This window comes from Mytilus galloprovincialis, chromosome 12 (genome assembly GCF_965363235.1).
Source record: "Mytilus galloprovincialis chromosome 12, xbMytGall1.hap1.1, whole genome shotgun sequence".
Taxonomy (NCBI): Eukaryota; Metazoa; Mollusca; class Bivalvia; order Mytilida; family Mytilidae; genus Mytilus; species Mytilus galloprovincialis.
In genome coordinates this window covers 3,743,939-3,766,018 of record NC_134849.1, presented here as the reverse complement: position 1 = coordinate 3,766,018, position 22,080 = coordinate 3,743,939, and the positions used below count along the sequence as shown (strand labels likewise).

At 31.6% G+C, this 22,080-nt stretch overlaps 1 protein-coding gene and 1 long non-coding RNA gene across 2 annotated transcripts in view; both read left to right on the top strand.

Annotated features, from left to right (window-relative positions):
• Positions 1-15,113, top strand: part of LOC143055035 (ankyrin repeat and IBR domain-containing protein 1-like) — a 29,715-nt gene extending 14,602 nt beyond the window's left edge. Inside the window, exons 13-22 of the mRNA XM_076228169.1 lie at positions 3,491-3,621; positions 4,245-4,379; positions 5,198-5,284; positions 7,087-7,299; positions 8,634-8,846; positions 10,632-10,794; positions 11,237-11,359; positions 11,973-12,084; positions 12,654-12,700; positions 13,459-15,113. Coding sequence (XP_076084284.1) covers positions 3,491-3,621; positions 4,245-4,379; positions 5,198-5,284; positions 7,087-7,299; positions 8,634-8,846; positions 10,632-10,794; positions 11,237-11,359; positions 11,973-12,084; positions 12,654-12,700; positions 13,459-14,657 — 2,423 coding nt within the window. The 3' untranslated portion in view covers positions 14,658-15,113. The remainder of the gene's footprint in view (positions 1-3,490; positions 3,622-4,244; positions 4,380-5,197; positions 5,285-7,086; positions 7,300-8,633; positions 8,847-10,631; positions 10,795-11,236; positions 11,360-11,972; positions 12,085-12,653; positions 12,701-13,458) is intronic.
• Positions 15,114-18,000: 2,887 nt separating this feature from the next.
• Positions 18,001-20,914, top strand: LOC143055034 (uncharacterized). Its single transcript, XR_012971920.1, has 2 exons — positions 18,001-20,391; positions 20,432-20,914. It is a non-coding gene; the product is annotated as an uncharacterized LOC143055034 (long non-coding RNA).
• The last annotated feature ends 1,166 nt before the right edge of the window (positions 20,915-22,080 follow it).

Below are 22,080 nucleotides of genomic sequence, written 5' to 3'. Positions count from 1 at the left end.
CAAATTACAAAAGTCGTAGGAATATTGTTTGTCGTCAATACGTAGTCAACTACGTATATATACGTCAGTAGTCTATTAATATAAGTTCAACTGATCACCCTGTTGGCGGCAATTTTGAAATAGAAGACGAAATTTTCCCATTTGGACGCAAGGGTTCAAATAAGCGGTGGTCCAAGGTCTACGACCTTCCACTTTTGCAGTCGGACTTTCTACTTGGTTACTAGCTACGCCCGACGGATCTTGAAAGAAAATAAAAAAAATAACTTTGCAAACATTTTTACCGAAGTTTCCTAATAAACGATCTCAAACTTATTTTCATCATTACCATTCATGACAGCGATGTTCAATTTGTTCAACCGCTAGCTTTATACAGAAAATCGCCGATAAATAATGTGTAAATCCGAGTAAAATCGTATCTCACTATCTGTCAAAAACAACATTGAAAACAAAATGGCTGCCTCGAGATTACAATATCGGATCCGATTCCGGAAGCGGATAAGGGTAATCCCGGGTTTTGGCTATCAACTACAAAAATCCAGACAGGTGACAAAATACATATATGCCTGGTAAATAAATATAAACACTAGAATTTAAAACCAAAAGATATATGATAACTTATAAGTGATTACTTTAAATTAAAAAAAAGTCCCTGACTTATATATGTAAAAGAAAGAAAAAGCAGAAAATATTTTGTACACCAATTTTAATGTCAAAATCCAATACAATGTGACAGCTGGGAACATTTTATCTAACAATATATATGTTCCTGGTAACAGTATAATTTTTTTTTATCAGTTATAAATGTTGGTAATGAATGTTAAATGCTTTTCAAGTTAAACATATTACTGCAATTTCAAGGGGTTCTTCTCAATTTTGATAGGTCAGTTAAAATAGCTGGAAGTTTCTTATATAAAAAAAAACAGATGTGGTATAATTGCCAATGAGACAACTATCCACAAGAGACCAACATGACCAAAACTTGGTAATGATCAAGATCCCCACCCCTAAACCATATATATTCATGTATGGGACAATATAACAAATCATATGAAATATAGGTGGAGTTCGTTGGGCCACTCTGACTACCCCTTTCTGTTTGAGAATTTATAACGGTCGAGATCCACAATCTTAAACAATATATATTTATGTATGGGACAATATTACAAATCAAATGAATTATAAGGGGGTCCCTATGGTCACTGTACACCCTCCTGTTTGAGAACTTGGAAAAATTCGAGATCATCACTCCTTAACCATATAAATGATATATAATCATGTATAAGACTATATAACAAATCAAATGAAATATAGGGGAAGTCCCTGTGGTCACCCTACCCCTCATGTTTAAGAACTTTGAAACAGTTGGGATCCCCAACTCTAAATTAAATGAAATATAGGGGGAGTCCCTGCAGTCACCTGATTGAGAAATTGGAAACAGTCGAGATCCCCACCTTTAAATTAAACCATATATATTCATGTATGAGAACTAATCAAATGAAATATAGGGAGAGTCCTTAGGGTCACCCTACCCACTCCTGTTTGATAACTTAGAAACAGATGAGATCCCCACCCCTCACCCATACATATTCATGTATTGGACAATATAACAAATCAAATGAAATATAGGGGAAGTCACTGGGGTCCCCCACCCCCTCCTGTTTGAAAACTTGATAACGGTCGAGATCCCCACCCATAAACCATATATATTCATGTATGGGACAATATAAAAAAATCAATGAAAAATAGGGGTAGCCCCTAGGGTCACCCCACACCCTCTTGTGTGTGTTTTGAGAACTTGTAAAAGATTGAGATACCTAAACCATATTCATTCCTGTTTGTCATTTCAAAAAAGATTGAATGACATACAAGGTCAATCTCATAGGCGACACATATGCATATCACTTTCCTAGACCCTAACACTTGTCATTTTATTCCAAACTGAGACATCATGGACTTGGGGTGAAGGTGGGAGTCATTTACATTTACTATGGACAGGTCAGTCAGACCTCACCATTGATCCCTGTAGTAGTAAACATTTGTCTGATTTGTGTCTCATAACTTTTGTATTGTACAACACAAACTCAGTTTTCTTTCCAGGGAAGCAAGTCCATTCATACTTTTACAAGCTCGTACTAAAGTCGACTTGAACGACTAACAATCAACTAATACGAACAATTACGATCAACTAGAAGAACTGCAATCATTGCAAATTTGTACCACTGCTGACTCATGAAAGACTCATAACCATTCGTGGTCATGTGCGTTGCTATTGAAAACCTTGATAAAATATGAATTATTTGCCTTAATGATTAATTCATTAAATGAACATAAATGTACAATTATATATGAATGTTTAATGTTTGATCTTTTAAATCTTTAAAAAGAAAATTGAATCAACATTGCCACAGTTTTCATAATTAACCGGATTTTTGTGACAAAAATGTCGGTTATTGATTTGGGGATGTACGGCGGGCGTTCGGGCGGCACCAAATGTTGTCTGTGCATTTTCTCATGAACCGTGCATCCAAAGCTTTTAAAATTTTTATATGTAACAGTTGTTACTGATGACAAAATGGAGGTCAAGTTCAAGAATGACGATTTTGACTTTTACCGTTAAGGAGTTATGGTTCTTGAAAGATTGAAAAATGGCGTTTCCAGTCGGGTCCGTGCATTTACGCATGAACTGTTTAACCAAAGCTTCCCAAATTTTAATATGTTGTTACTGATAAAAAAATGGAGGTCAAGTTCAAGAATGACGATTTTGACTTTTACCGTTCAGGAGTTATGGTTCTTGAAAGATTGAAAAATGGCGTTTCCAGTCGTGTCCGTGCATTTACGCATGAACTGTTCAATCAAAGCTTCTCAAATTTTAATATGTTGTTACTGATGACAAAATGGAGGTCAAGTTTAAGAATGACGATTTTGACTTTTACCGTTCAGGAGTTATGGTTCTTGAAAGATTGAAAAATGGCGTTTCCAGTCATGTCCCTGCATTTACTCATGATGGTCGAACTGTTCAACCAAAGCTTTTCAAATTTTAATATGTTGTTACTGATGACAAAATGGAGGTCAAGTTCAATAATGTTGATTTTCAGGAGTTATGGTTCTTGAAAGATAAAAAAATGGCATTTCCATTCATGTTGTTGCATTTACTCATGAATCATTCAACCTAAGCTCTTTCAAATTTTAATATGTTGATACTGATGATAAAATGCAGGTCAAATTTGATATTGATGATTTTCACTTTCACCGTTCATCAGTTATGGTTCTTGTGATATTGCCAGGAGACAAATAAATGTTAATAAATCCGGTTTGCTGTCGTTGTGACAGCCTCTTGTTATGTTTGCCTTGGTTTTTGGTTAACTGCCTACAGTGCTTACAGCGCTTTGATTTAAAATTTATTTACTATTAAATATATAAACACCAACTGTTAATGACTATTGCCTAGTCGTGATCATTTGTCCTACATCTTTATTTTTTATTTTTTTAGTACGAACCACAGAAGAAGAAACTGAGAATGCTGCTAATTGTCTTTGGCTGGTTACTAATTCCAAGTCTTGTCCTAACTGTAAATCTCCTATACAGAAGAATGAGGGGTGTAACCATATGAAATGTTGTAAGGTAAAGGTCATATGTTAGTAGTAATGTCCAATTCAACCAATCAACACTGTCCACTCTCACACCAGAAGTTAGCAAATTGATTCCTTTTATGTTCAGTCATTTAAGCTGACATAGTATAATCTTATTCTATATGAATAAATCTGTGTAGGTAGAGATTCCTTAAGTGGATACAAAAGGTATGCAGGGTTGAAGAAAGAAAAATATAAATGCCACTAGATTGACAACAACACTTATAAGTAATCTGCAAATTTATTAAGTCGACCTTCGTCGATTAGATCTGCAAAATATGTCGAATTGATAAATTTGCAGATTACTTAAGTGTTGTTGTCAATCTAGTGGTATTTAATTATTTTGTCAAGACATTTCTGTGTGTCAATTTTAATCATTAAGTAGTAAAAAGAACATGGCAAGTTTAAAAAGGCAAAACTTAAGGTGTTCATATCTGAATTACTTTCCACTTAACCATGCACAAAAAAAGTCCATCAATAGGATAGCAACTGACTAACACAAGAAAGGAAAAAAAGTTTTCAGATCTAAGATTGGTATATTTGACATGATAGAAGTAATCTGTTGCTGAAGTTTATTCTCTTAAATTGACATTTTTTACATTTGATATTTTCCAGTGTAAATATGACTTCTGTTGGGTGTGCCTTGATCCTTGGAAGAGACATAATTCCAGTACTGGTGGATATTTTAAATGTAACAGATACGAAGCAGTGAAAGTAGTCAATGAAAAAGTCAACAAGGCACAAAATGAGGTAGGGACAAGTTTTACTTTAAGACATGATCAATGAACTTTCTTACTATGTTGCAATAAATTTTCTTTTTTTATAATCTTTAATTTGACAATTTACTCATCTGATGCTATTATTTATGACCTCATTGAAAAATATAATAGAGTTTTCCATGAATCCATTTATGCACAAATGGTCCATTTCAGTTGTCAGAGGAGAAGTAGAAAAAGAAAAAAAAAATCCCTTGAATATTTTTTTTATGAAATGTTTATTTTCATTTGGTAAAGATTGCATGAAATGCAATCAAAACCTTATGGGACTGACTTGATATCTAAATGTTTCAAGCCTGATCACTACCTTCATTTGACCTATTTTTGATACACAAAATATAGTTTAATTGACCTAAACATTCTATACATACTAATCATGAACATTTCCAGAAATTCATCGATGTAATATATATGTTCAGATATTCAAGGCACAAAATGATGTTTTACTTGTTAAGAAAATTACATAACTTTTGCAAGGTGCAGGAATCTAAATATCTGTTCTAAAAATATAAATTATGTCATTGTTAACCGATTCTTTAAAAATTTGATTTATCTTCCTTTGTCTATAATAGCTGTTAAATCAACAACAACCAATGCAATATTTTATTTTACTTCCCTCTGATAAATTGAACCAATCTTTACCGTTCAGTGCTTTCAAGCACTTTGATTTGATAACATTCTGACTTTCTATAAGACATACATTTAAACAGATAAAATAAAGTCATTCAATATAAAATGACGTTCTGTTCTTGAGCTATGAACACGGATCTTGATTCTGTCTTATTTTTACAGGCTGAAGACCACAATACAAGCATGCAGGAATTGAATAAATTTGTACATTACTACACAAGATTTAAAAATCATGAGAATAGTTATAAGGTCAGTTACATGGTTTAAGAAATCAATAGATTTATCAGCACCTTCTGGTATTTAGCTAAGCTTTGTCTCAGAATGACATAAATCTGTCCCAGGATGGTTAATGGGAACTTTAATGTGTGATTATTAGTAATGGCTGACAAATTTGCATGCAAGTGATAATATGTCAATAACTAAGCTAAACATTATTGCATTAGTTAAGATATCAATTTTTGAATATAATATTTCACATTACTGTAAATTCAGAAATTATTGCAAGGTTTTTTTTTGTGAAAAATGTGACACGGTTATAATCGCAATAATTTAAAATCGCATTTTAAATTTTTTTAGTTGAATTTAACAGGATTTTTTCAATATCGCAAAAATTAGAATTGCATTGTATTCTAAATTTACAAAGTCGCAATAATAAATAGATATAGGAAGATGTGGTATGAGTGCCAATAAGACAACTCTCCATCCAAATAACAATTTATAAAAGTAAACCATTATGCCATAAATGCACGTACTAATTTCTGAATTTACAGTTTATATTCTTTAGTAGAATTGTAAAAAAGAATAAGATAAATTAAAAACCAATTGTTCAAAGAACAATTGAAGGTCTTTCCACAAGTAATGATCTATTTTATTATAATCAAAATATTAAAAATCAATCTAAAATGTCAGTTCCTATGACTTTATAATGTATAAAAATGAATTTAAAGCAAAGGTCAAAATCTAGAACGTCCTATTACCCTTTGACCTTGACCTCAATTTCAAGGTCACCAACCAATGACCTCAAATAAAAAAAACCTAGGTCTGTAATATGTAAGGTTAATGAGTTATATCACTTTAGGCATGATTTTAAATATGAGATGGGCGAAAACTCTCATTTATTGTTTACGCACCCTTCCAACCAAAATTTATTAGTTACAATATGTCGCAACTCATAATTTAGTAAAAATATTTTGTCAATATCTTTCAAGGTTGTTGATAATGAGAGAAAATAAGCCAAAATTTAAATTTAGAATATGACCTTGACCTTTGACCTTGACCTTATTTTCATTTTTTTGAACCAAGGAACTTAAATATAAAGACCCTTTGTCTCTATCACTTATGGTTTACCATTTAGAAATGCATATCACCTAATTAAATGGAAAAGGGGGAATAACTCTCATATGGAGTCTCCGTAAAGCTTCGATCCAAATGAATATCCTAATCCTGAAGAAGTAACGAGTAATTTGGTAAAATAAATTTGTCGTAATCTTTTACGGTTGCGAAGGAGTAGTGGCCACAAGAAAAACAGTGTTTGGGAAGATAACTCTTACAACGTAAAGTATTTTGTTACGCAGTTGTAAATTTTTAAAGGGTATAAACTATACGACATCATATTCCAAATATTTAAGCGACATCTTTTGAAACATCAATACTACGCAAGAAAAAAATTTAGGCGGAAGAAAAAAAAAAAAAAAAAATAATAATAATCAGAACAAATTCAATAGGTCTTTCCACGGAAAGGTGGAAAGACCTAATAAGATACCAAATATGCATGAATATTTTGATACACCTTATTAGGCACTTGTGCAAAACTCACCATTAAAACAACACATGGTCTTGTATATTGATAATCATATTAACTATACAGTTTAGAAACACCACAAATCTAAATATCCACAAGTTTTCCTCAATCCATAGAAAATTGGTACCCACAAAAATAAATGAATCCACAGTACCCAAAATCTACTTTATTTTATATAAGCTATTTTCAATCACTTGTCTAATATTAAGCTTCTTAACTGACGGATGAATAATGTTTTTTTCAACTACAGTTGGAAGAGCCTTTACTTAGTACAACTAAGAATAAGATGATGAAGCTAGCGGAGGCTGTGACGGACATTGCTACAGCTAATGCCGAGACCAAGTTTGTAGAGGATGCTGTACATCAGCTGTTAAAGGCTAGACGTGTACTCAAATGTTCTTATGTGTATGGCTATTATCTTGATGGACCAGGCTACAAGAAAATTGTGTTTGAATTCATGCAGGTAAGTGTATGAATATTACCTGGACAAACCAGGGCACAACAAAATATCATCAAAACCATAATGAAAGAAGACAAGAAAGTTGTGACATACAATAATTTGTGGATTATCTCCCTTTGTCCAATAGGAAAATTTTCAATGGAATGGTATTTTTAAATTAAAAGAAACTAGCTTATCTTCTTAATGGCTGTGAATAAAGTAGTAAATCAGATGAATATAATTTAATACTCTCTTATTATTTGTCTGTTTTTTCCTTATCTTTAATGATTCAATGTGGGTTACTTTGCATCAAGTGTCCATTATTTCATGCATGTTCTAGATGAGTTTAATCTTCAAAGAAATTTTTCTAAAAAAGAAAAATGAATCAAAGACCTAGCTTGATCTTCCTGAAAAGGTTAGCTGTAACTTTTAAGTCCATGCAGCAAGATGATGAACAGAGATAATGACTGTTCAATTATGCAAATTAATTTTGAAACTCACCTACATCTTCCATATTTTTTGTCTCAATCAGACGGAGTTAGAAGAATGTACAGAGATATTATCTCAGATGGTCAACCGACTTTATCTACGTACTCCACGGAAACGAATTATAGAATACACCTATATCTCCCATATTTTGTCTCTTTCAGACAGAGTTAGAAGAATGTACAGAGATATTATCTCAGATGGTCAACCGACTTTATCTACGTACTCCACGGAAACGAATTATAGAATACACCTATATCTCCCATATTTTGTCTCTTTCAGACAGAGTTAGAAGAATGTACAGAGATATTATCTCAGATGGTCAACCGACTTTATCTACGTACTCCACGGAAACGAATTATAGAATACACCTATATCTCCCATATTTTGTCTCTTTCAGACAGAGTTAGAAGAATGTACAGAGATATTATCTCAGATGGTCAACCGACTTTATCTACGTACTCCACGGAAACGAATTATAGAATACACCTATATCTCCCATATTTTGTCTCTTTCAGACAGAGTTAGAAGAATGTACAGAGATATTATCTCAGATGGTCAACCGACTTTATCTACGTACTCCACGGAAACGAATTATAGAATACACCTATATCTCCCATATTTTGTCTCTTTCAGACAGAGTTAGAAGAATGTACAGAGATATTATCTCAGATGGTCAACCGACTTTATCTACGTACTCCACGGAAACGAATTATAGAATACACCTATATCTCCCATATTTTGTCTCTTTCAGACAGAGTTAGAAGAATGTACAGAGATATTATCTCAGATGGTCAACCGACTTTATCTACGTACTCCACGGAAACGAATTATAGAATACACCTATATCTCCCATATTTTGTCTCTTTCAGACAGAGTTAGAAGAATGTACAGAGATATTATCTCAGATGGTCAACAGACTTTATCTACGTACTCCACGTAAACGAATTATAGAGCAGGCACAGATTGTCCAACGCAAACGTCAGGAGTTCCTGTCGGCTATTATGAAGGGACTGGTTCCCCCTGAAACACCACCAGGGCTCAGGAAACAGAGGAGAAGGAAATACAGCATGGATTTTGAAGATGTAATTATGATTGAATACAACAACAAAAATATAATATATTATTTTCAGTAACTTATTAGTATTGAAAAAATGATCAGATGTAAAGTTCATATGATGTAATACAACAAAACTGTACATAAAAAAAAAGATATAAGACATTATTTATGGGAGCTAGAAACTTAAATGTATTTTTGTATGGTTCTTGTTTATTTGCATGCTTTATTTTCCAATTTTCATCTTTCATACAAAATAATCAAAAATATAAAATATCATACCTGTCAACTGACCCGTATTCTGCGGGTGTGACCCGAGATTTTCACAATTCTGAGGGATCACCCGAGACACCCGTCGGGTCATTGAATAACCCGGGAATTCCGAAATTGACCCGTTTTCACCCGTATTTCTTGGCCTTGAGATTGATTTCATAAGTAATATTCCTTTGAAATGCCGGCAAATTCGTAATTGTTCCATGAACAGGAAGTTCATCTAGCTGTGTAAACTGTCAAATTAAGTGACCCACTAAGTGCATGGCTTCACTTGACAGCTTTGGTGTCAAACACACTGTAAATTAACACCAATTACCTTAGCTTTAGGTCGTAAATAAATTGCAACGTTGTTATACAAACATATTTCTACTAGAGTTACTTCCATTTATTTGTCACCATTCAAAATTATTCCTTAATATTTCCGTTTTTTTTGGGGAAAAGATTAAATCTTAAAATAAATTAAATTCAAATACCTATTGTAATATAACTCATTATTTTTATACCTTTATACAATTTTGAAAAAAAAAGTTGAAAATTATTTTGTACATCTATACTTCCTTTAACTGTATTACACTATATTTGATTATAGTATAATTTGAATGAAAATGTCTGATTGCAATGAAAGAATAAGATGATGTGTTTTAAGGCTGAATAGCTGGTCTGGGACAGTTTAAAATTACTATTAAAAAATATATCCTGATGGTTGAGGGTAAAATAAAGAACACAAGACTATTACACAAATTTATAAAAATCTTTAAAAGTGCAATGAAATAATAATTGATAAGATTTAAAATAACTTAACAAAGTGAACATGCATTGATGTTTTGGTAACTTTGATTTAAATTATAAGAAAAAATTACCATAAATACTGAAATTCAGCTAGAAAAAGTTTGTACGCGTTATGACCTGAGATTTGATTCTGCAATGCAGGTCATCACCTGCATTTTCATCGTCACAGGTTGACAGGTATGAAATATATATCAGAATTGTCAGTATATAATAAAGTATAAGGCTTTATTATTTATACCCCTGCTTTGAAAAAGGAGGGTCTACTGTTTTTCCTCTGTCTGTCCATCCGTCCATCTGTCAGTCCATCCGTCCGTCCATCAGTCCATCCATCAGTCACATTTTTCTCAGGAACTTACAATACAAGGATTTCTGGAGTTGGTTTCAGGGTTTATATAAGTCAGCTATACTGTGTGATGCATTTTCAGATTCATCGCTCGACAACTTCCTTTTTACTGATACTTGTATGATTTACACATGATAGCCAACTTGAAAATGTTCGTCACATTTTTCTCAGGAGCTACAATACAAGGATTTCTGAAATTTGGTTTCAGGCTTTTTATAAGTCAGCTAGACTTTGTGATGCATTTTCTGATTGATCACTCAACAACTTCCTGTTTATCGAACACTTGCATATTTTAACACTATTAAAATTATCCACTTGCGGCGGGGGTATCATCAGTGAGCAGAAGCTCGCAGTTTCACTTGTTTTTTTTTACATAAATAAGCATTACAATTATCTTTTAACACACAGGATGAATTGCGATCGGCTGTTTTAGCCTCTATACAAGATGTAGACCCAGCTAATCCATGGATAAAGGATGCCTCAGGACGTCATACCAACGTGACAGCCATGTTAGATTGGCCTGACAGTGATGACAGTGACACTGATGTTACTACTATTATTAAACTTCATGGTAGGGATTTTTATAGAGTTGAAAAGTAGGGTTGTTAGTTTATGCAGTTAACAGGTCTACGCTAAACCATACACTATTTGACTTAAATTTTTTGCCATATTTTAACAAATTTTAATGTCCAACAAAGTGTGATTTTTCTAAAGGCTTGTAGGCAGACTTTTACAAAACAATAAAATCTAATATCCACAAAAATACAATTTTTCCTTGATCTATGAAAACTGGTATCCACGAAAAATAAATGAATCCGAAGTATATATAGGACATATTGGCTAGTTATGTGAAAATCTCATCAAATCACCCAAAGGTGAACATGGTGAACAACAAAGAAAACTTGTGATCAACATGAAAAATTAGGATGTTTTCTCACTTAATTTATTGAAAGTAAATCTTGCAGTAAATTCATCATTTTTAAAAGAAGAAAAATATTATAAATTTATTTCAGGTACATGTTTAAGGAAGGGTTGCAGTAGAACTCGTGTGAAGAACCCACGGACAGGTGATTGGCATGAGTACTGTAGCAGGGCATGTATGCAAGCAGATCAGATACAGGCCTCTCAGGAACAGGGTAAGATCATAAACTGGTCACTCATGAACAGGGTAGTCAGATATGGGCCTATCATGAACAGGGTAAGATCATAAACAGGTCACTCATGAACAGGGTAGTCAAGCATTGGCTTTCTCACAAACTGGGTAATATCATAAATAGGCTACTCATTTAACTCGTGTTAAAGAATAATACGATCAAAGAATTGCATTGCTGAGTATAATATTTGTATCTCTTTACAAAGGAGTCACAAGCAGAAGTTGTAGTTGATGAACAAATGGATTTATTAAGAGCTTTAGAAATGTCAAGATTATTGTATAATATTTGTATCTCTTTACAGAAGAGTCACAAGCAGAAGTAGTAGTCGATGAACAAATGGATTTATTAAGAGCTTTAGAAATGTCCAGATTATTGTATAATATTTGTATCTCTTTACAGAAGAGTCACAAACAGAAGTAGTAGTCGATGAACAAATGGATTTATTAAGAGATTTAGAGATGTCCAGATTATTGTATAATATTTGTATCTCTTTACAGAAGAGTCACAAGCAGAAGTAGTAGTCGATGAACAAATGGATTTATTAAGAGCTTTAGAAATGTCCAGATTATTGTATGATATTTGTATCTCTTTACAGAAGAGTCACAAGCAGAAGTTGTAGTTGATGAACAAATGGATTTATTAAGAGCTTTAGAAATGTCCAGATTATTGTATCTGCAGGAACAAGGAATTCTGTTTGATCAACAAAGGTATATTATATAGCATTGTAATTTCGGGGCCTTTTATAGCTGATTATGCGGTATGGGCTTTGCTAATTGTTCAAGGTTATGATACCTATTGTCGTTAATTTCTGTGTCATTTTGTCTCTTGTGGCAAGTTGTCTGATTGGCAATCATACCACATCTTTTTATTTTTATAAATCTCTATTTTTACATGTACATGGATATGAGGAAATGTTGGGCATATGTCAAGGAGACAGCAACCCAACAGATCAAACAATAAAAGGTCATCTACAGTTCAAGACATGGTCTTAATTATAGACATGTGTCATGAAAAAATTGAAAAAAATGGACTGATGTTTTATAATTTGACATCAAGATAAAAATGGCAACTATAGACCAGTGTTCACCTGAGATATTTCATTTAGCATCCTGGTAAACAGGGGAAATTGAAATACCATCTTGTTTCTAAAACATTATAGCATCACATCCATAACATTATCTTAAAAAAACCACTTCAGATTATTATAGCATTACATTACCATGAGGCTAGAAATACTGATACATTGATAATTCTTTTATAATGATGTATATTTCAGCAGAGACAGTGTTTTGATTGGAGCACAGACCCCTGAGGAATCAGAAGGTTTGTAACTAGCTATAGATAAGGAGAGAGAAAGAAGTATCTCTTATTATTGTGCGATTTTTACATTTTTTGAATGGTGTTAGAAAAATATTTCCCTAATTTTTGTGCTACTTTAACATTTTTTGATTGGTGTGAGAAAAATATTTCTCCTCACTAGTGATATATTTGTTCTCAGTAAATGATTGATAAAACTTTATTATGACGTCACATTTTCTTGGTTCCTTCTGAATTTTCCTATTGTGATTTCATGAAAAAAGGTGACCATGCATAATGAAGTCACATACAAAGAACATTACTTGCTGCATTTGTTTTTAAAAAGACAAATACAAATCATTAGAGAAACAGATTCCACCACTACATCTTTTGTATTACAATATTTCTCCATGGTCAACAGTTAAATTTTAGTTATCTAAAAAACTAGAAAAGCCTTGAGCACTCTTAAAAATATTAGAATTATGTTTTTTACTCTTTTTAGTGTTTTTTGCCAAAACTTTATAGTACATAGAGATAAAACATAATAGAAAAAAATGTCAGTAAAACCAGTTCAACAAAAAAGATATTTGAGTCATGAATCATATTAGATTTTCTTCAATATTGAAGGGTGACTGTTTTTAAGATGTACATACAATTTATCTCTGTAGAGAATCAAGATAAACTTTTTCTTTAAAATAATGGAATGAACTCAAGTATTGCTGAGTAAACCTTTTCCAATATATACTGTTTTGTGTTACCTCATGCTCTGTGTTTGTTCATTGTAGATAAAAAGTTGAAATATATTGTTCCCACACCAGATGAGGGGAGATCCACTGAATTAGGGGATACTGTCCAAGGTGTTCCGAATAGAACTGTCGAGGATGTCCACCATAGTGACTGTATTGACTGTCGTACCGTTCAGAAATTATTGGCTGACACAGGAATAGGTGACCTTGACCTAGGACCAGAATATATGTTAGAAACAAGTGACCATACAAACAATGTGCCAGATGAATTGTTAGGAGCATGTGCTGCTGAAGTAAGCCCTGCACATGGCATTTCTAATGATTTGACAATCGTTGATTTTGATGGTGCTTCTACAAATAATAAAACTTTTGGAATTATAAAAAATCTCTCTGTATCAAATATAGACTTTGGTGAAGACAACAAAGCAAAAACTTTCTCCACAAAACCAAAAATCACAAATACAATAGCAAATAATACGGGAGAGTTGTTGCCTAAAACTAGCAATATATGTTGGTCTAACATGAGCAGACAGAGAAAACAAAGCAATCATGACAGACATAATATTGAGGTTGAACTAGCTGACCAAGCCTCAGGTGGCCGTGCAGAAGATCTCTCCTTAAAACCCTCACAAGAAAACCAGAATGATTTTGACCTTCAACTCTCCCTGAAACAGTTCATGAATGAGCTCACTTTACACGGTTGTGAAGAATTTGAAAATAAACCCTCAGAAGATCAAGAATACAAAACAAGGGAGACAACAAATTTAGATTTGCCTATGTTAAAGGGAGATAACTCTGATCTTTCTTTAGATTTAGATATGTCAGTTAAAAGTGGATATGATCCTTCTATTAAACTTTCAAATGATGAACCAGGACCAAATCATACACCAGATCTAGAACTAACTACAGATCCAGATTTAACTGGTGATCTGGAAATAACGTCAGATCTGGAATTTGACGATGATATGCATGAAGCAGAAACTGTAGTTACAAACTTTCTCAATGCACAAATGTTAAAGAATTTTACACTTGAAGCTGAAGTTGAAGATTTTCAGGAAATTAACAATCTCCCTTCTCCCGGTGCCTCTGTAGATCCATCAGTTTTAAACCAGACAGATGATGCAAGTCGTAGAGATTCTACAGTAGAATCTGTAAATGAAATTGGTGATGACACTAATATCCAGAACAATTCTGGGATGGAAGAGAACGATTGTGATGATAAGTCAACATTTGTGTAAAATATATTGCATTTATTTGTTGTACTTCAGTCTTTAAACATGTTGTAATTTAAAGCTTAAAATGACTGTTAACATGGTTAACATGGACCATAAGACAATTAATAGCTTCAATTAGTTTAGTAATCCCATTTAAAATCAAAATCAAGTAATGCAACAATGTATTACAGTTAAACCTGTTAAAACTGAATCTTTTGAAGATGGGGTAAATTGTCAGTTAGAGAGTTGTTTGTTTTAATGATTGTTGTGATAAAAAATTTGTGCTGGGAACAGATTTATTTGTTTTTGAAAGGTCACTGTAGACATGGTAGATAGTTTCTCTGTATTTGTATTTTGATAGAAAATTACTTGTTATAAAATAACAGAATTGCAATGTTATTCCAGGTGAATGTTGAATAATCTGATAGAGCTTATGTATTATAATTGGCTGAACCGTAAATTAAAATCTTTGCCGCATAATTTTAGTGCTATTCTTTATAAGTTTACATGAAACCCAGGAAAATCAGATTTTAAATAGCTTTGAGTTCTGTATCAACCCTTTTCTATCAGTGTCCAAACACCTGTACCAACTATAGAATAAGATGATAATCTATTAAAAAATCCAGTGATAATCATTTAAAAATATTTCTAAAGAATTAGAAATTTACCAAATAATTTAACATTTAGCCATTTTGAAATGATTTTCTTGGTTACCATAAGTGTTTGAATACCTATTATAAGTCACTTTTGATTTATTTCACAAAAATTGAGTTTGAAAAACTCCACAAATTATTTGTTTTCCTCTATATCATAACAATCATAATTGAGGGATTGGACAAACATGTTCAGTCCACCTTTGTTGTTACAGCTATATTAGCTATATTGCCTTCTAATGATATATGTAATGCCTTCATATCAAATTACATACAATATATTGTAAAAAGCTTTAGCATGAAGTAAAACTTTTAGTGATAGTTTAACAGTCCATTTTGCTTGTTTTACACATTTTATAGGTCTAATTTTGCAGTTGAGATTTTTTTGAAAGTATTTTTTATTGTAATTGCTTCATAAAAATCTTTTTCTACAAGAATTAAGAGGGTACACATTTTTTTTTACAAATGTTTGTAAATTAATCTTTGCAAGATACAATGGATGACAAAGAACATTAAGAATTGAAAGAACTTGTCAAAAGATGGAGCACTTTAGCATCTGTCTCCTCTGTGACTCATAAGGGCCTGCTTCATTTATTCATTTTCTGTGACCAAAATATGCCAATTATTGGCTTTTGATATTCTCTGATTAATGAAAAATATTTTTTAAAATAGTTATATTAAACCTATGTCAGCAGTATGACATGTCATCATTTTTACCCTTATGAAGAATTGGATAACCTTTTAATAATATTTTTTGTGACCAGATATAAGCCATTTGCGAATATAGATATAAAAGTGATAACAAGTCAGATATTGATTATTGCAAAGTACATTGAAATAGCGAAAGTTATGTGATTGTGCAGAATTGTCATGAAATTCAACGGTAACATTACAAGGGAGGGAACTCTGTTTTGCCATTCTTTATTTCATATTGATCTCTTTTTGTCTGTATTGTTTGTTTTTTATATAGAGGATCTTTTATAAAGACTAGTCAATCTAGTTACTTTTGATTTTTTTGGTTTATTTAGAAACATTTTTGGTTCTGATCACTTTATTAGAACTTCACAATGAAAGCCAAGTTTGAGATGTATCACTGTAGATTATTTATTCTTGTTGTTACCAATTCTTGTGGATATTGTATTTTTGGTTTTTGCCTATATCCGTGTACAAGTCAATATAAATTTTGTAATTTTTTGAACATTTAAATTTTTGGCTTAGGGGTACTCACGAAACCAGAAAATTAGTAGCCCATGAATTACAAGGAATCCCCAGTAGTTTTTGAGGATAAGTATTAGGTATAAACATGTATGTCTGTTTTCTAATGCCATAATAAAAAGGTTGGAAATTTTTTTTTTCATTTTTATGTAGATTTTTCATCAATAAAATTGAAAAATTACTTCATTTCTTATAGACCTATCTGAATTTAGTAGTTAAAAAATGTTATGAAAACTGTTTCTCATGATTTTAATCAATTTATAATAATTTATAATATGGAAGTCAGTGAAAATAGGATTATTAGGCCACAAAGTTATTAAAAAAATTACTGCAGAGTATTTTTGGGTAAATGTTAAACTTGAGAAATAATTAACTCATTGAAAAGTCCTACTATTATATCTAAATTTAATTTCAATCTAGGCTGATCAGATGCCATGCAAAAATGAATACTCTATTTTTTAAAATAATTTTACAAATGTTCTCTCTAAATGATGAACATATATTTATAATATAAAAAGAACCCCTTTAAGTTGGGAAATTAATTTGATTATTTTCCAAATATATAAGGGAGCTTTTTTTGTAGAATGATTTGTAATATAAAGCTTGTTAGAACTTCTTTATGTGTTTAAACATAAATGTTGACAGATTTTTTTTTACTTTAATTTGCCATGTCAAAGTATTTGAGATTTGTGCTAATTGATTACAAGTTTTAGTGAATATTTTTTATATCCAAATATTTTTTTTTTTTTTAGAGAATTGATTTTTGTAACTTTTTTGTTACAAAAATCCATTTTCAAGAATAAGTACTAGGGTCATTGAAAAAAGTGTTTCTCAAGTCTTTTTTTATATTGTAATGATTTAATAGTTTTGCACTCTTGCATCAGCATCTTTAATTATCAAAATAGAAAGATAAATTAATAAATAAGGTTTTAGTGATGAATAATATACTACATCAATATACATTTTTATTTAAAAAAAAACCTCTTAGATCAATTAAGTTGGTCGTTTAAGTCTGACAGTAAAACATATCCATGTACACATTGAAATCTGATTTTTCATTTCATAATTTCTATTTATAGAACAAGTCACATGGTGTATATTTGTTACTGGATATTTATTTGTTTACATATGAGATTATTTGTTGTGTTCTTATTATTTTTAGCTTAAAGCACCAAGTTATATTTGTATGCACGAAGTATTATTATATATTTTTATATCATTCATTGGAGCCATATATTATGTTTCTTATGTATGAAAATGAAAATTACATTGTACACGAGCTTCTTTCTGTGTTTTTACTAACATTTTCAACTGGTCTCTCAGTAAATCAAAGTTTGCCATGATTTTGTCTAGAAACTATTTTTTTTACCATTTCCTGTATATTTTTTTAGCTCACCTGGCCGAAAGGCCAAGTGAGCTTTTCTCATCACTTTGCGTCCGTCGTCGTCCTGCGTTAACTTTTACAAAAATCTTCTCCTCTGAAACTACTGGGCACCAAACTTGGCCACAATCATCATTGGGGTATCTAGTTTAAAAAATGTGTCAGGTGACCCGGCCAACCAACCAAGATGGCCGCCACGGCTAAAAATAGAACATAAGGGTAAAATACAGTTTTTGGCTTATAACTCAAAAACCAAAGCATTTAGAGCAAATCTGACATGGGGTACTATTGTTCATCAGGTCAAGATCTATCTGCCTGAAATTTTCAGATGAATCGGACATTTCGTTGTTGGGTTGCTGCCCCTGAAATGGTAATTTTAAGGAAATTTTGCTGTTTTTTGGTTATTATCTTGAATATTATTATAGATAGAGATAAACTGTAAACACCAATAATGTTCAGCAAAGTAAGATCTACAAATAAGTCAACATGACCAAAATGGTCAGTTGACCACTTTAGGAGTTATTGCCTTTTATAGTCAATTTTTAACCATTTTTCGTAAATCTTAGTAATCTTTTAGAAAAATCTGCTCCTCTGAAATTACTGGGCCAAATTTAACCAAACTTAGCCATAATCATCATTGGGGTATCTAGTTAAAAAAGGGGTCTGGTAACTCGACCAACAAACCAAGATGGCCGCCATGGCTAAAAATAGAAAATGGAGGTAAAAATGCAGTTTTTGGCTTATAACTCAAAAACCAAAGCATTACGAGCAAATCTGACAGGAATTAAAATTGTTGATCAGGTCAAGATCTATCTGCCCTGAAATTTTCAGATAAATCAGATAATCGGTTGTTAGGTTGCTGCCCCTGAATTGGTAATTTTGAGGAAATTTTGCTGTTTTTTTGTTATTATCTTGAATATTAATATAGATAGAATTAAACTGTAAACGGCAATAATGTACAGCAAAGTAAGAACTAAAAATAAGTCAGTATGACCAAAATAGTCAATTGACGCTCTAAGGAGTTCTTGCCCTTCATAGTCAATTTTTAACAATTTTCTTAAAATTTGAAGATTTTCAATAACATTTTCCACAGAAAGTACTGTTATAGATAGAGATAATTGTAAGCAGCAAGAATGTTTAGTAAAGTAAGATCTACAAACACATCACCATCACCAAAACACAATTTTGTCATGAATCCACCTGTGTCCATTGTTTAATATTCACATAGACCAAGGTGAGCTACACAGGCTCTTTAGAGCCTCTAGTTGGTTATTATCTTGAATATTATTATAGATAGAGATAAACTGTAAACAGCAATAATGTTCAGCAAAGTAAGATCTACAAATAAGTCAACATGACAAAAATGGTCAGTTGACCACTTTAGGAGTTATTGCCCTTTATAGTCAATTTTTAACCATTTTTCGTAAATCTTAGTAATCTTTTAGAAAAATCTTCTCCTCTGAAACTACTGGGCCAAATTTAACCAAACTTAGCCATAATCATCATTGGGGTATCTAGTTAAAAAAATGTGTCCGGTAACTCAGCCAACAAACCAAGATGGCCGCCATGGCTTAAAATAAAACATGGGGGTAAAATGCAGTTTTTGGCTTGTAACTCAAAAACCAAAGCATTAAGGGCAAATCTGACAGGAAGTAAAATTGTTGATCAGGTCACGATCTATCTGCCCTGGAATTTTCAGATGAATCGGATAATCGGTTGTTAGGTTGCTGCCCCTGAATTGGTAATTTTGAGGAAATTTTGCTGTTTTTTTTGTTATTATCTTGAATATTATTATAGATAGAGATAAACTGTAACAGCAATAATGTACAGCAAAGTAAGAACTAAAAATAAGTCAGTATGACCAAAATAGTCAATTGACCCCCTAAGGAGTTATTGCCCTTCATAGTCAATTTTTAACAATTTTCTTAAAATTTGAAGATTTTCAATAACATTTTCCACAGAAAGTACTGTTATAGACCAAGGTGAGCGACACAGGCTCTTTAGAGCCTCTAGTTTTTTTTTTATCTGAAAACAATGTTTTCTCTTATTTCAGTGCAGTTTTATAATAATATTGAAAAAATATGACAGTTTTATAAAGTGATGTAATTTCTTGTTTGATTTTATTTATTATTAAAACAGTGTTAAGAGATTTTACTTAAATATTTTGATAGAATAACTTCTATTGAACCAAAAAAAATAAGCCTGGAATCAGATAAAAAGAAAAAAACAAATTTTCCATGTTATAATGTTGTAATGTTGACTATATCATCCTTTATCTTACCTGAAATCTTCAAACCATCATTATATATAAAGTAGGATGCAGAGATATTGATTGATTGGTTGTTGGTGTTTTATTGCCACTTTTAAGCACCACTTTTGGGGCTATTTCAAGCCCTAAGAAAACCACCGACAATCTTAGTCAATAAGGATAAGAGTCTTGTGCACCTGCAGAGCTGGGTTCAAACTAACAACCTCTGTTGACTGGCTAGCTATATATATATATTTAGTGGTTACAGTAGTAGAACTACTTTGACCACTTGGCCAGCGAGGCCCATTTGTGAGATTGCTGTGATTACTTATCAAATGATTATGGAACGCTTTTAAAATGTGAACAATGTATACATCTGATTCAGTATCACAATATTTACAGAAATCACTGAATTTTGTGATGAATTAATAAAAAAATATTATTTGATAATAAAAAAGTAAAAAAAATACTTGTATGTCTCAATGAATGAAAGTGGTAGAAAATTTATATACATGATTATCTATTTTCATCCCAGGTTTTCTAAGCATCAACTTCTGATAAACACTAGTTCACATTTTTTTCTAAATTCTGATGTACAAAAATGCCCTGCATCTTATGTTTAAAGATGTAGAGCCAACATTTTAACTAGTTGTTTATTTTATAACAGAAGGAGAAGTTTCAGACTGAGGAATGATTTTGCTATCTTTATTGTTGTTTTATTTATAACGTTTGAGAAGCTTAATAAATTGATGTGTATTAGATCTAAATAAATACTATATTGCTATATATGTGTTATTTTTTTCTGTAAACATCCAAGTAAAATTCTAAGGGTAGCTACAATGTGTTAGCCAAAACACCCATCTGAATATGTGTTATACATTTATATTAGTACCACTTGGTCAAAGGATATTGAAGACTGAAAAAAAAATAATGTAAAGAAGATACTACTTGAGGATGCTAATAGTCTATTGGTTAGGTACTGGCATGATATGAATAACACATTTTGACATCTAACTTTCAGGTCAGAAACTGATTTAAGGAGGCTCGCGGGTATAAGATTTTCCGAAAAAAATAAACTTTAATTTTTCATTACAAATTTTATTTATTACCTTCAGTAGTTGTTACTTTATCATATGATCCAAAAGACATTAAAAAAAAAGCAATTCGTGTTGGCCCCAGGTGACTTTTAAAATATTGATTTCATTGAAAAAGCTTCAAATTATCTCCCTTTGGTGCAAAAATGCCATTTTTTGGCTTTAAAATTGAAATATCTTTTTTAACTCATCGGTGACCTATATTTTTTACTTTTGTTTTCGAATAAGCTGTACATAAACTAAATAATTGTAAAATTTAAGCGATTTCTGTAATTTAGTTCTTTTTTTATTTCGATATTACCGATATTTCTCCTATTAGTTCAACAGAAAAAAAGGACATTAACAAAAATGCATGCTTCTCTAGATGGCAGATTGTGAGCGTAAATGAACGGTGACCCCATTTTTTTATTTCATTTTTCTATTAAGTATAAGATAAAGTTCGTTTATAGAAAAATATAGAGAAATCCTATATTAAATAAAAATTTTGATTTAGACCCGCGAGCCCCCTTAAGGTGACTTCCGATACTAAGGGAGATAACAACATTTTACTGATGTTTCTGTATCATATAAAGGTCAAATTCAAAATATTTTCTAAAGTATAAAAGCACTTATAAGTCTTTGTTGTATGATAATATATGTATTTACTGTTGGTCTTAAAGTGGTTTTTGGAATTATGGATTTTTACATTGTTATTTATGGAACAATCAACAAAACATAATATGATTTTAACCAAAGTTGAATTTTATTTTCCTTATGTTTCTGATGAGTATTTATGAAAAGGGACTATAAAAGTTCATAAAAAAGAATGACAACACTATATTTAAAAAACCATAAAACGACAAAATACAAACAATAA